General features: G+C 54.5%; 2 protein-coding genes across 2 annotated transcripts; both read left to right on the forward strand.

Annotated features, from left to right (window-relative positions):
- The first annotated feature begins 465 nt into the window (after positions 1–465).
- Positions 466–5,394, forward strand: MINDY4B (MINDY family member 4B). Its single transcript, XM_032446606.1, is given in 13 exon segments — positions 466–558; positions 1,106–1,225; positions 1,775–1,866; positions 2,040–2,083; positions 2,086–2,435; positions 2,864–2,929; positions 3,261–3,331; positions 4,063–4,135; positions 4,300–4,404; positions 4,687–4,877; positions 4,879–4,923; positions 4,925–5,076; positions 5,079–5,394. Coding segments are annotated over 13 exon segments (1,548 nt in total). The 3' UTR covers positions 5,225–5,394.
- A 4,323-nt stretch (positions 5,395–9,717) lies between these two features.
- SIAH2 (siah E3 ubiquitin protein ligase 2) lies at positions 9,718–14,518 on the forward strand. The gene is made up of 2 exons (XM_015872161.2): positions 9,718–10,228; positions 13,067–14,518. Exons 1-2 carry the CDS (start codon positions 9,827–9,829, stop codon positions 13,622–13,624), a joined length of 960 nt encoding a protein of 319 aa, XP_015727647.1. The 5' UTR covers positions 9,718–9,826; the 3' UTR covers positions 13,625–14,518.
- The last annotated feature ends 582 nt before the right edge of the window (positions 14,519–15,100 follow it).

Consider the following 15,100-nt stretch of genomic DNA (forward strand, 5'->3'; position numbering starts at 1 on the left):
AGCACAGATGTGCCTGAACTGCACGTACTCATGGTCCGTACATAGTGCAACAACTCAGGACTGTAGCAGATATTTGAAGTGAATGCCACCCACCTCTTAGAGCAACCATTTGTAACAAAACCTGACTGAGTCTGCCCTGTTTAAAGCAGAAATATCTGCAGTCACTGTTGGTTTGTTGGTGCTCCAACACACTCTGCAGGAGAGATCAGCTGCTCAGCTTCGTGCCCACAGGTGGCAGCAGGTGGTGAAGGGCAGCGAGGGCTGAGCACAGTGCAGGGAGGGCAGGGAGTGAGCGGGAGCTGGGAGAAGGGATCCTGGAGCAGGGAGCCCCCAGCTCCGGCTCTGTCTGTCTCCCCACAGGGACCTGCAGGCTGTGGGCACAGAGCAGTGGGCACCAGAGGAGCCCTGGAGCCACGTGTGCCACCTGCAGAGCACACAGGGCGGCCCATCCCCATGGATACAGCAATGGTGAGCAGCGTGGGCAGCATGGAACCTGACCTGGAGCTGGCAGCTTGTGAGGCTGCTGCTGTTGCTTACAGAGTTACCATCATTACTTGTGTATGAGACTCCCACAGAGCGTGGCTGTAACATATTCTCATAACTCTGGTTGCTGCCAGGCACGATCCTGCCTCCCAGTGCTTTCCTAGGGACCGGCTGTGAGGGGCAGGAGGCCCAGCAGCAGCAGAGCACTTCTCTGCTGCCAAATACCAAACGGTTCTGAGACTGTCAGTGCTTGTCTGGGCCCCAGAACCTGAGCAGTGTTCCACAGGCAATGGCAGAGGATCCCAGCCTCATGTCTGTGAGCTCTGACACAACCCATCACTGCGGCACAAACACAATGAAAAGCTCAAGGTGTGAAACTGGAGGTGAAACCTGGCAGGAGCTGTGGTGCAGACCACAGTCAGGGAAGTCCTATCTCATAAAGAGGCAAAAAGCCCCTGCTCAGGGTCAGAGCCACAGCTCCCCATCCCCACAGCTCCCCATACCCAGCCCATGGCCGAGCACAGCCTGCAGGACACAGCACAGGCAATGTGCAGGCAGGACCATGATGTGCGCACCAAGGTGCAGGCGCCCATCTGTGGCCACAGCTGCTCTCTACCCACAGGCTCTGCAGACGCTGCTGTTTGGGAAGGATTCATGCACCTTCAGCCAGGACTGGGCACGAGCACACTTCAGGTTCCGTGAGCCGCGCTCTGATCTGGCCTATGCTCTGGAGGCTGAGAAGGTAACGCTGCAGTGCGACCCACAGCCACGCTCCTCGCAGTGCTCAGCAGGATGGATGGGCTCCGGTGCAGATGGTGGAGCAGCTTTGGGTGGAATGGCTGCTCTGTTGCAGTAGCGGTGCAGGCGTGAGCAGAAAACACCACGGCATTGTGTGCTTGCAGCAGCAGCAGCCGAGCGGCACAGACCTGCACTGCCCACCCCTCTTTGTGCATCTCCTGCCCCTCACTGCTCCACATGGAACTCAAACGGGTGCAGACACCACTCTGGGTGTTGCGGCCACCCCCCAGGGATGCAGCCCCACACAGCACAGCACCAGGGCTGCTGCGGGTGCTTCTTGCACAGAGATTTCCTATTTTTTAGGCACATCAGATATTTTTCAATTTATTTTCCCATTTACCTCAGAAGTCATTGGCCATTCTGAATTACCAGGGGAATGCAGAACAGCTCCCCATGGGGCAGCCAGCAGCACAGCTCAGAGCTGTGCTTTGCAGGGCTGCACCACATGCCAGGTGGGCTCACAGACACCACCAGCTGCTTGCTTTGTTTCCAGGGAGGAACGAGAGCCATCGTGATGGCTGTACAAGCAAACATCATTAAATACCTGCTCTTCACAAGGAACACGGAACACAGTCACCTGGAGAGGTAAGCTGAGCCTTCCTGGGGAAATATACAAACCATTTCCTTGCATTGTTTGAACTAAAATAACAGCACCAGCCTCTAAGTTGTATCAGACAGAACATAACCAGGTTTGCAGATGCAGATGGAAATATGCACCTGCAGCAATGACGTGCCTGGCTCCCTCCTTGTTGCTGTAGGAGTGAGGCTTGCTGCCTCAGTGCAACCTCTGGTGTGACAGTTGCTGCCCAGTATCAGGCTCCACCTTCGGGCATGGGGACTCGCAGCATCCTCAAGGACATACCTACAACTGTTGGTGGTATGGGGCTGGGCAGGTGATGGGGACATGGGCACAGGGACACAGGGACACAGACCCCTGCTGCCCCTGCCCACACCTGTCTGCTGTGCTCTACTCTGCCCTGCGCTGCAGACTGTGCAAAATCAGCCAGAAGGAGCAAGGAGAGGCCCTGGCTGCAGCGCTGGCAGACAGCCTGTGGGCAGCGGGGGACGGTCGGAGAGCCACGATCTGCATCCTCACTGCAGCCACACACTGCTCCCCTCCTGCGGGCTCCAAAGCTAACAGCTTCACTGAGCAGGTGGGTATGGAGATGCTTCCTGCAAATACGGCTTCTTAAAAGACATCTGGTCTGAACTGCCTACAGACCAGAAACATCTCATTAGCCTGCTCCTACCTTACAGTGCACCACATAACCTAAGAACATCGGAGCCATGTCCAGGTGGGGCTCGGCAGGTGTTCCTGCCTCCTTTTGAAGGCCTGACTTCTTTGTAGAGCTCATTTGTTTAACTCTGGTCTTCCTTCTGTTAGAAGAAGGAACAAGTTGACTTAAAGCCTTTCCTTAACTTCTATCTGTTAACTGCTTGCATAAAACTGAACTCTGCTGTTCAGGAAGGTCAGTGTGGGTTCCTGTGTTTGCCTTTCATTTGGAAACACTGAGCTGAAAAATTTCACTTCTGGATGTTCCATCTGCTCTGTGGTTCCTCACCTCACACTCCTGCCCTACAGATCCACCTGTTTGAGTTCCCCGAGAAAGCAGCAGCTCAGGAGTTTATCTTTGACCATATTGGCTGTGTATGTATGGAATATCATCTTCTTTTAATTTTGTTTTGGTTTGTTTTCATGGCAAATTGGCAGCAGCTTGTACTTGGTTCAAACAGGTTTCTTGTACCTTTAGCCAAAACCTGGAAAAACAGACTAAAATAGGTTGGCCAAGAACTGGAAGTTTCTTTTATTTCATCTGATTTTAATCAGCAAAACTGTAGCAAAGTCTTCCCAGAGTAACACCCCATTCACTGATCTCACTGTGTTCACCTGGCATTGCAGTTAAGCAGAGGATTTGCTCTAATTAAGCATCACATAGCCACTGTAATTCCTTCCCTGATTACTTCTTTCATTTCTCCAGTTCAGAGATGAAGGAAATCATGGACTGATCCTGTTTTTATACAGTTTGCTCTTCTCCAGGACGCTGGAAAGGTATCTTTCTTTTTAAAATCATCTTTGCCATTTTTCTCTGGTTACATCTTTTCTTCCATTACTTTAATGCTCTGTCCTGGGCTAACAGGGAGCAGCTGGCTGCGTGCTGAGGAGAAAGGTGCTGCTGTCATACAGCATCACTGTGTGCTCGTGCTGACACGACTGGCAGCAGCAGAGAGAAGCAGACATGCAGCTCTGTGTGCAGCTTCATATGCAGCTCCGTGTGCAGCTCCATGGGCAGCTCCAGCTGCACACAAAGGAGGAGCAATGCGCTGTGACAGAACAGGAACTATCCCACAGAATCATAGCTATGCTGAATTTAGAAAAATCACAAAAGCGTCACTGTGTTAGCAGGGGAAACTGAGAGAATCTTTCTCAAACTGATGTAAAACGATCTGTGCAAAGACACAGATCAGCAGCTGAGCTGTGCCCATGTCACACCCACGTGCCGCTGCGACCACAGCTCAGCAAAAACTGCAGTGCTGCTGCAAATAGTTGCACTCAGGTTAAACGTGGGTGTAACTGGAGGCTTCCCACAGCTGCACCGCAGAAGGAGAGCTCAGGTAGAGCATGAGGCCGCTGCATTGGGACACTTCTGTCATACCAGTGAAAAAAGAAAACGAAACAATTCTGTGCTATTTCTTCCTGCTTTCCTTATTGCTCACACGCGGTGCGCGCAGCTCCCACCATCACCGGTGTGTGACAGCAGCGCTCCGTGTTTGGCTGCGCAGGGTCCGGGAGGAGCTGGGCGGCACAACGCCACATCTATTAGAACGCAGCTCTGGAAACGTGGTCTGCACGCAGGTAGGATCAGCCCGAGCTGCCAACAGACTTATCGCTGTTACCTACGTGTGATTTAGGAAAGCACCCCGCTTGTTCGTCAGACAAAGAGGGTGGGCTTTGCGTGCGGGCTGTGCGGGCGGTGCGGGGGTCGCGCAGCTGGGCGCTGACAGCGGCTCCTCCCGCAGGCTGCGCTCCTGCTCGTCCTGTCGGGCAGCGCTCGGCCCGGGCAGCGCAGCGAGGTGGGATTCCTGCGCTGGGGCGGGGAGGAGGCCGAGCGCCGCCTGCCCCCGGTAAGTACCGCCGACCCGGCCCCGCATCCATCCACCCGCCTGCCCTGACCCCATCCCGGCACAGGCACCTGGGGCAGCGCGTGGAGCCCCCCGGAGCCACGGCACCCCCGGGGCTGCTGGCTCGGGACCCCTGTTCAGGGCTGCTGTGTCACACCACCTGTCACACCCGACCATCACACAGATACAATAAGGGCAAACAGCCACAAGGCACCTAAACCTGGCACAGCAGAGCACTGAGGAGCCCTGGCAGCGCTGAATGCCCACCGACCATTCTGCCCCTAGGTTGGCAGCATGCTGAAAACTCCCAAGTTCCCCGTCTGGTTGTGCAGCATCAATGGGACTCACAGTGTCCTTTTCAGCACCAACCAGCTGCTCCTGTCCGACTGGAAGATGGAGCACGTCTTTCACCTGTACTTCTACAACGGGCAGAACAGGCAGACGAGAACAGCCCACCTGACCGTAGGTGCGTGCCCAGCCCGCCCAGAGCACTGCACTGCGGGTGTCATGTACAGATGTGTGCATGTCCAGCCCCACACAGAGCCCATGCTGCAGGGCACCCACACACTGATGCACACATACAGCACACATCTGTATTTCCCCACCCAGAAGCAAAGTGCCCCCAGGCACCTGCATTCACCTTGAGCCCCACATACCTTCAGAACCGTGTTTCACTTCAGATACCCACTCACATCACTGGGAAGAGGGCCGCTGTGAGGCCGTGAGCAGCCCAGGGAGGAAGGTTCCATCGCTAGAGATGGCCATCAGGACCAAGTGGCCAGGGGCAGCTGTCAGATGGAATGGCACCCAGCCCTTCTTCTAAGCTGCCCTCCGCCCCAGCACCACCACCAGCACCAGCAGCTGGCACCACCACAGCCCTCAGCTGGAGCTGGCAGGGGAAAGGAAACAGCATGGCAATGGGGTCATGTCCTCCCAGGCACAGATGTTCAAGAAATAAAAGTCTATCATGAAAGTGCTGACCAGTGCTGACAATACTGTGTGCATCAAAATCATTTGGCCCAGTGTGAACATCCAGTTCCACCACTTACAATGACCAAGGTTTGCTCCCAGCCCTCCATACCCAGCCCCCTCCTGCTGCCCGCAGCAGGCACAGACCTGACCCGCAGCATCCCACAGGCATCTATGCAGGCCATGCGCACCACCACGTTACAAACTGTTCCCTGCTTCCTTTTTTAGACCTCGCCCAAAAAAGCTGTTAGTCATACCAAAAATGTGTGCTGTAATGACAGCTGTCTAGAGAACAATAAACCTTCCTGACAGATACCCGGAGATTCAGACCCCTGGATGAAAAATAGAAAAGGAAAAAAAGAGGGCAGTCAGAACCAGCCTGCAGTGGTGCTGGGACAGGAGACGGGAGCTGCTGGGGCTCTGCACTGCTCCCTGATCCCCTCCTGACATTGCTGCTCAGCTCACAGCTCTGCCAGTGCCCAGCAGCATCTCATTGTCCCTGCTGGGGCTGTGCAGTAGCAGCTGTACCAGGACAGACAGAGCCCTGGTGAGTCATGTCTGGTGCTCAGCGCTGCCATGCGTGGGGAGGAACCACACCACAGCCCAGGGCAGCACAGGGTGGCTTTCAAGGCAGGTCAGCTTATTGATACTTGAGAACACCTTGTCAAGGTAAGGAAGTCAGTGTTCATGCTAAACAGAGCATACTTATTCTACCTGAGGAATACTCGTATGTGCTCAGGCAAACAATGGATTAATAAAGCACGAACAGAGACATGAAATAAATGCCAATCAGGTTTGACTGACCAGCGCTGAGGGGCGTGCTGCATGGCCAGGCATGTTGTGTGGCAGTGCCAACTAAATGAGTTCCTATGAAGGTACAAAGGTGCCGAAGGACACCATTCAGAGCTGTGTTCCAGGTCAGTGCAGCAGCAGTGGTCAGAGCACAGCTGGCAGCACTGGGCCCCAATGCCACGTCCTGCACACACAGCTGCACTGAATGCATACGTGGGTTCAAAAGAAACAGGAACAGAAACGTGCTGCACCAGACTGAGGAAGCAGCCCCACTGCCTCCCTCGGGGCTTCACCCTTCCTCCCTCTCCCCATCTCTGTCTGTTTATAACCTCTGTGCAGTGCAAGGCTAAATTTAAGACAAAAGTTCCCCTCAAAGAAAAGGAAGCCCTTTCTGCAAGCTAACAGCACACTTACAGATGCTTTAAAAATAAGAAGCAATAACAGCAGTCTGGATGATGGTTAAACTTGGTTGGAAAAAGCAGACAAAAAGCACAGATGAGAGAGAGGAGAGCTCAGCAGCTCTGACACCTCACAGAGCCCCACACTCATAACAGCTCAGCTGCAGATTTTCATTTCTAGCCTGGAAATGTCTTTGCAGAAAATGCACAGACCCGGCACAGCCCACACAGCAGGTGCTGACGGACACACGGATAGATGGGGTGGGGGCTGCCTGAGAAACGGCCCTGAGCCTTGGTGAGGCACCCAGGAAACAAAGCCAGATGTGTGGGTGAAACTCACAGCACAGCACGGCACCTCGTGTGAGTCAGCCTCAGAGACGGCGAGTATCGGAGCCTCACAGCAGCTACAGCACCGCACCTGGGAGGGACAGGGGCAGGGGCACGGAGACAAGGGTTTCCCTGACGGGCCTTGCGGGGTCTCCAGAGAGCTCTGCCAGCACCTGCAGGCAGCAAAGGAATCTCAGCTCCTCCACCGCTCCCCTCGCAGCCCACCCTCCTCCTCCCATCTCCAGCAGCTTTGGATTGTGGTGGGAGCACTGCCCAGCTTCACGGTCCTGAGCACCTTCAGGGCCATGCCCAGCTTTGGGGCCATGCCCATACTTTCAGTGCTGGGTTTGTGGGACTTGGAGGTCAGAATGCAGCAGACCGTTATCAGATATTTATTACTGCCACTCATAGCCTCAAAATGGCTTTACAGACCGCAAGGATCAATCTCCCTGATCCTCAGCATACAAAACCAAACATATCAGACCATAGTTGTATGTTGTTCTCCTTTTTGCTCTGAGCCTGGCTGTATATGGAGGGCACAATTTTTAAACCCAAATTAAAAAGCCGATGCCTGTAACAAAATGAGAAGTGCACCAGGTGGGCAGCGATGCCCCCGCAGCAGCCACGGCCCATCCAGGGTAATTTGCTCCACGCTGTGGCTCTGCAGAGCACCCCTTTGCTGGAAGCACAACTGCTGGGCAGAGTGCCTGTAACCCAGGCACACCCTGATAGTTTCTGTATGTTACTGCTGTACATTTAACGGCAGGCTCTGAAGTGCAAAAAAGAGTGGAATAGCCACATTCTAGCACATAAATAGACATATAAAGTATTTAAAACTACTCCGTGGAAAGTACAGGAAAAGAAGAAAACCACGGGTTTTTTTGGTATAAACACCCACCCGTTCCAGTGTGTTTGTGAAAAGGCCGCTGTGTTTGCTCTTTCCTGTACTGCAGAACACACAACAGGTCACAAAACCAGGACGGTTCTTCTATGGGTAAAAATGAGACATTGTCATAACGTCACGGGCTGGGGGAAGCTTAACGGGCGGTGATCAGAAGGTCATGGTTGGAACATCAGCATGTGTGTATGAGACGTTCTGCTTTGAAACAAAAGGACACACACACGGAGCTGTGCTGGGGACCCCCCTGCCCCACAGCCCCATGTAGGTTTCTCCCAGGCCGGACAAGCACACACACACCACGTCCAAAAACTGCTGATTTCTGTCTGCCCCACTCCGCTGTTACACTCCATTTGTTTGGGGGTGGGGATCAGAAAAGGCCTCTGCACCCCAGGATTTGGAGAGAACCTTGGGGTCCCTTTATTCTCAGAGCTCCAAAGAACTTCCACACCTATGTCAAAGACTCTCAAGAGAGAATGGCAGAGGAAAAGCAGCATGTTGGCCATGTAACTCAAGAGAGGACAGAGCACAGCACAGCTCACCCCACACTATGGCTCGTTCTGGCTTTGCCGTGGCACAGCCTTCAGTGTGTCTGAATGCACTGCACATTACTGAGTGCCAAAGGAAAAATAAAACCAGAGCTGCAGTCAAAGCATTGTTCTCTGGTACCTTGGACTGCATCATCTTGCAAAGCTCGGCAGTGCTTCACAAGGAAGAAAAAAGCAGAACTCCACTAACACTGCACCTCCTTTTAATGAGAGCACGGGCAGTGTCTCAGTGGAACTCCTCGCAGGGCGCACAGCCACCAATGAGTCACACATGGTGCACGCCCGAGCAGCGATAACAGCACCATTCTGGGAAGTGCAGCCACACCTCGGAGGAAAGCGTTGCTCATTTAAGGGCAAGAGGAGTCAAGTCAGCAGCAGAACTCTCGGGAAAATGCTGTATGTCATGTGCCCGATGAGCTGACGGGGAATTCAAACCACAGCCCTGTTCATGGCCGCCCCGTCCGCTGCGCTGCTCAGCGGCACCACGCAGCGCTTTGTGCGCCCAGAGCCGCATCCAGCCCGGCGCAGGGACAGACAGCAACCACGGCAGCGGGCAGGGAAGCGCGCAGCTTCAGCCCCGGCTCTGCCCGCTTCCTTCTTCAGCCCCGCCGGCAAATGAAAGGGACGCGGGGACATTCCCACCCCCGGGCCGTCCTCACTTCTCCTCCGTTACCAAAACACAACGCGTTTAAACCGGTGTTTTATTTTCAACATTCTGTTACGGGGGGGATGAAAACAGCCCCATTTCTTTTACCCGACCTCCGCCCCCAAGCAGCGCTGCAGCACTGTTCCATTCTCCATCAGACCCATCTCTCATCGTTCCGTCCTCCCGCTCGCTCCGCTCTCACGCCCCGTCCCGTCCCCGCGAGGAGCCGCGCTCCTCCGCCGCTGCTCGCGCTCAGCACGGCGGCTCAGCGGTCCTCACGAGGGCCGGCACGGGCAGGGATCGGGCCCGAGCCCACGCGGATAACGGCGCCCGGTGGGTTTCCTCAGCCCCGCGGGGCGTCAGCGCCACCGGCGCCCCTTCATCCCAGCGCGGCCGGACGCGGAGCGCAGCGCCCTCGGTTACCGCAGCGCCCTCGGTTACCGCAGCGCCCTCGGTTACCGCAGCCCCGGACGGGCCCGGCGGACGGAGCCGCGTTCTCTCCCGGCATCGCAGCGTACCGGGCGGGGCGGGGCGGTGCGGGGCACGGTGCTCGGGCCGCCGCTGACCGCTCCCGAGTCTCGCCCGCTCCGTCCTGGCACCGCAGCCGTGGGCGCGGCGCTCCCCTGCCTCCTCCTCCTCCTCATCCTCATCCTCCTCCTCCTCCTCCTCCCCCGCTCCCCCCGCCGCCCCGCTCCGCTCCCCGCCCCGCCCGTCCCCCGGAGCATGCTCGCTGCGGCGGGGCCGGGCCGGAGGCTGCGCGCGGCCGCCTCTTGCGTCAGCGGAGCGTTCCGGGCGGGCGCGTCGGGTCCCGAGAGCCGCGGCCCGATGGTGGCGGCAGCGCGGCGCCATGAGCCGCCCTTCGTCCGCCGGGCCGGGCTCTAACAAACCCTGCGGGAAGCAGCCGCCGCCGCACGCCCCCGCCCCGGCCGCCGCCGCGCCCGCTCCCGCCGCCGCCACCATCGCCGCGTCCGGTGCCGGATCCTCCGCCGTGCCCGCGGCCGCCGCCGTCCTCTCCGGGCCGGGCGGGCCCGTGTCTCCGCAGCACCACGAGCTGACGTCGCTGTTCGAGTGCCCCGTGTGCTTCGACTATGTGCTGCCGCCCATCCTGCAGTGCCAGGCCGGGCACCTGGTCTGCAAGCAATGCCGGCAGAAGCTGAGCCTCTGCCCCACCTGCCGGGGCTCGCTGACCCCCAGCATCAGGAACCTGGCCATGGAGAAGGTGGCCTCGGCCGTGCTCTTCCCCTGCAAGGTGAGCGGACGGGGCGCCGGGTTGGACGGGACCCCCTTTCTGCTCACAGCCCTGCTCCTATTTCAGACGTGACAAAAACAACTCGTTTTCTCTCATCGTTGAAATAAGCGCAAGTGGTAAATGCGCTCGTAGGTACGGAGCTGACTTAATGCGGACACAGGGCGGGACGCAGGGCTTCATCTTTTGGAAAAGAAACCTCGCTCTTCGCAGCTTCCATAGGAGCAGCGATGCTCTGCGTCCCGAGAGCTGGGGCAGGGTTAGGGACACCTCCCTTAGGGAGGGTCCTGCTGAGATCCTTTAACTTGTCACCTCTGCCTGGAGCTGCTGCCCCATTTCTGAGCCTTCTTGTGGTTCTGATCCCTCTGAAGAAAAGGGAATCCAGTGAGGATTCATTTCGCTGTACTCTTTATGTTTAGTCCGAGGGCAAGATGTGGAATCCTTTCTGCACTCCACATCCAACCGTAATGTTTTGCTTTTAGAACCACTAGGCGTAGTGAGGTTGTGTATCCATTGAAAGGGCTCCGGCAGCATCGCACTGAGCGCTGCCCCCTTCGGCCGGGCGCAGGGACAGGCACTGCAGCCTCGGGCCGCCGCTGCTTCGCTGTGCAGCTGGGAGGGAAGAGCAGGGATGGACTCAGCGTGTCATTCCCGGCTCTGCTGCAGATTTCCCCTGCAGCTTCAGACAAGGTGCTTTAATCCCATATACACCCTGCCTTCATTCACTGACCTGGCTCTGCTGAGCACCTTCAAGCTTAGCCAATGTTTTCAGAATGCTTTCAGGCACTCACATTACCTGTAAGGGGAAGTCCAGGGTAACGCGAGTGAAGTGACGTACATAGCAACAACACGGAATGCTAAGTCATTATGTGGTGATGGCTGCAGGGCTGCCTGCTTCCTCTTAGGAAGGTGAATGTGGTGCAAGTAGTGCTGTGACGAAAGGTACTCGTAAAAGTGGAATGCTGGGAGCGAGAGAAAGGCAATGTGAGAGCACGGAGCAGTCACATCAGCTCCGGCATTTGTGGTGCACCAGCACTGCCTGCACCCTGCGCTCCTGCCTCAGGAAGGACACAGGAGAAGTGGAAAAGGTAGAGCCGTCAATGAGATGGGCGGTATCATATGACCTGCACGCAGGGAAAGACCAACAGGCTCTTTGGTTTGAATGAGGATATGGTAAATATCGGTGACATGTGCCAAACAGCATGAAGGCAACAAGTGCTCTGTGTTCCCAGAAGATCTGTGAGAGTCCCTTACAAACCCAGAGCGCTCCGTGAATCTGTTCACAACCTCCTGCTCACCAAACAAAACTGCTGCTGTGTGTTCAGGAGCCAACAGAAGGAGGTGGGTCACAGCAAAGGAAAAACCACAGCTATTTCCTCAGCTCTCTTCCTTGTGTGTTCACCACTGGTCACTTTCTGATACAGGCTGACACTACGCAGACGTTTGCTTTTGCCCATCCAGCAGCTTACATGTTCTTACTGCTTTTCTAACAGGGTCAGACCGAGAGCGGTTCTTCAGCAAAGTGCAAAGCGATTACATTGCCAACAGGGGTATGAATGTAGAGTGAAAACAGCAGAACAGTGAGAGTGGAAGCATAGAACCCAGCGGCAGGGAGCCGTGCTCTGCATGGTGGGTTTCTGCCTGCAGCAGGAGGAGCCCTGGTTGCACCGCAGCACACCTCTGTGCTCCTGTCACAGGTGGATAAATCCTGTCACAGAGGATTAAGCAGCAGAGCACACGTTATGGCTTATAAAGCAAGCTCTGTAGAAGCACAAGGTCTCGTTTCTGTCCCAGCAGTTGTAGCACTGTGCTGCAGTGTGGGTGATTTGGCTGCAGTAAGGAGGACTGTGGCGTCTGCATCTCAGGCATTTCACTCTTTGAGCTGAAACTAATTGTGTTTGCATTTAACCCCAAAATACGCTGTTAAACTTTGATGAATTTGGACTTTGCTTAGTTGAACATTTTACAAAAAGTCTGTCCAGACTTGTGTTTCCCCAGAGATTGTCTTGTTCCTTCAAACATTCTCTCACCTTTGGTCTCAGAGCACAGTCCCTGACCCAAAGAAGCGTCCTACCTCCTGTAGGCAGCCACACGTGGGCTGTGATGGCGGGACCGCATGAGCAGAGTTGCAGAAGTCTCTCCAGCTGTCTGCAGATGGGGGGAGCTGTGCTCCTGCTCAGAGCAAAAGACGCGTTTCTCCTTAGAGGTAGTGAGGAAGAAACGTGTTCAGTGCAGACAGCGACTCGGTGTTGAAAAGGAAAAGCATCCCTGTTTGCTGAAAGCAGATTAACCTTTGGAGGTGCCCGATGACATTAAGAGCAGTCACGCGGTGCTCACTTGTGATGAGCTCTGTGCTCCATAAAAAATCAGCATCTCTCTTCCCACTCTTTGAAACCGTGGTGCTAAAACTTGGGATCGTGGGTCTGAGTTTAATGGAAGTAGGTCTGCTCTGTGTTTATTAAAGGATGCTGTTGCAGTAGCTGTTTGCTGAGACTGGCATCCTGTGTGCTTTCTAAAGAGAAGAATCCATACTGGGACCACTTCAGCTGATGTGGACTGTTCAGGTCTAACTGCAACAGCAGATGATCTACAGCTCAGCCTTGTGGTCCATTTCATCTAAGTGCTTGCATTTAAAAAGCAAACAAAAGCCAACAGCTGCCAAGTACTGGAAGAACCTGTTTTTAAGAGGAAACAAAAATAAGCCCAGCTCTGAATCCAGCACCAAATAGAGGCGTCTCAGTAAGAGTTGCAGTGAAAATGAGAGTTGTGGTTGGTTGCAGGGGGGGCAGTGAGCACTTACGCTGGGTGGTTCCTGACGGAGTCTGTTTGCTCTTTTCCCAGTACGCCACGACAGGCTGCTCGCTCACACTCCACCACACAGAAAAGCCAGAACACGAAGACATCTGTGAGTATCGGCCCTACTCCTGCCCGTGCCCCGGCGCCTCCTGCAAGTGGCAGGGATCCCTGGAAGCTGTCATGTCCCACCTCATGCACGCCCACAAAAGCATCACCACCCTTCAGGGAGAAGACATCGTTTTTCTTGCTACAGACATTAATCTTCCTGGTGCTGTTGACTGGGTTATGATGCAGTCTTGCTTTGGCTTTCATTTCATGTTAGTATTGGAGAAACAGGAAAAATATGATGGTCACCAGCAGTTCTTTGCGATCGTACAGCTGATAGGAACACGCAAGCAAGCAGAAAACTTTGCCTACAGACTGGAGCTGAACGGCAACCGGCGCAGACTGACCTGGGAGGCCACCCCGCGCTCCATCCACGACGGGGTGAATGCGGCCATAGGCAACAGTGACTGCCTTGTTTTTGATACCGCTATAGCACACCTTTTTGCTGACAATGGGAACCTTGGAATTAATGTGACCATTTCCACGTGCTGTCCGTGATATATTTGTGTAGTTAGCGAAACGTCGGCGGTCTGGGCACAGTGCTTTACGTTACTGAGGATTTTCTTTCTGTTCTGGGTTTTTTAGATGCTATTCCGCTATGTCGTTGTGTAAGTTAAGGTTCCTAACTAGCCAACGTTTTTAAATTTGGAGAGAAGAGGAACAAGTGTGTCCTGTAAGGAATATAAGTGAGGAGAGGTTTTCTAAATTCTTGGGTGCCTTAGGAAGATTTTCCCCACACACAGACACCTTTTTAAATGTAATTAATTTAAAGAAAGAGTGCTTCCATTAGACATGTGGCGTGAGAGATGTGAAAGACTGCATTCCTGTTTAGAGTGCACCTAGAAGCCCTTTCAAGCAGGAAAACAGACTTGCTCTCACTGGTGAACTTCAGGAGTCCTTAGCAGGTGGGAAAAGAAGGAAATACAAGCAGCTTATCATAAGTGATGAGGCTCAAGGCATATCAGTAGGTACTTCAGCATTGCTACTCCATTTCCTGCTGCCTTATTTAAAAGGATGGGCGCTGGATCATATGCTGCCTTTTTAAAAAAAGAGTGGGGAGGGAGTGCTGGGGTGAAGCCCAGCAGGTCTCAGAGGAAATCGCTGGCTCTGGTCTGTGTGAGGGACACTAAGGAGCCCTGCACACAGCACAGCTGCTTACAACCAGCTCCTGGTCGGGGGCACAGAGCATAATATTCCCAGATAGCTAGAGCCAATAATACAGAAATATATTCAGGCTGTCCATGTGCAGCTTCCCTTGGAGACGTACTTGGTCACTGTAAAAGATTAGAATAATACAGCAAGAGCTTCATGGCCAGCGTCATGTCATTTGCTATTTAACTTCTGTTGCCATATTTACTTTTATTTTGTAATAAATATTTTGCAAAAACAACACGGTGCTGCATGCTGTCCTGCTGCACGTGGCGGCTGCTGCCAGGTCCCACTGCCAGCCCTGCTGCTGGGAGACCCACCCTGAAAGCAGCGTGCCTTGGGGGCTGGAGCTGCCTGCAGGTCCCACTCTGCCAACAGGAGCCTTTTCTGGGAGTCACTCACAAAAACCACAATCTCTGCATGTCTTGGCTGAGCAGCGAGGTGCCATTTAGAGCCACTGAGCCGTGAGCTGACACACAGCTGAATGACCTGGAGGCGGTAAGACTTGCAGCAGTGGAAAACTACATGTAAAAGGGCAGATGGAACTTGGTGTGAATAAACGTAACACCCAGGGAGGAGTGCTGCTCCCAGCCACGTGTGTTCAGGGAAGAGATCTCTGGAGTTACAGCACAAAGCCCCATGCAAATGCCAGGCAGTGCTGGGCAGCCGTCCACAGAAAAGCACAAGAGAAATGGATGGAAAGCATCAGAGAGGGGAGGCTTGCTCTGTCCTTAAGATTTGGAAGCAGCTGTGGAAAAACCCTCCCAAGGAATTCCTCTAATCTTTTTGTATCCAGTTCCCATAAGGTGCCACATTGGATCTCAT

Source organism: Coturnix japonica, chromosome 9 (genome assembly GCF_001577835.2).
Source record: "Coturnix japonica isolate 7356 chromosome 9, Coturnix japonica 2.1, whole genome shotgun sequence".
NCBI lineage: Eukaryota > Metazoa > Chordata > Aves > Galliformes > Phasianidae > Coturnix > Coturnix japonica.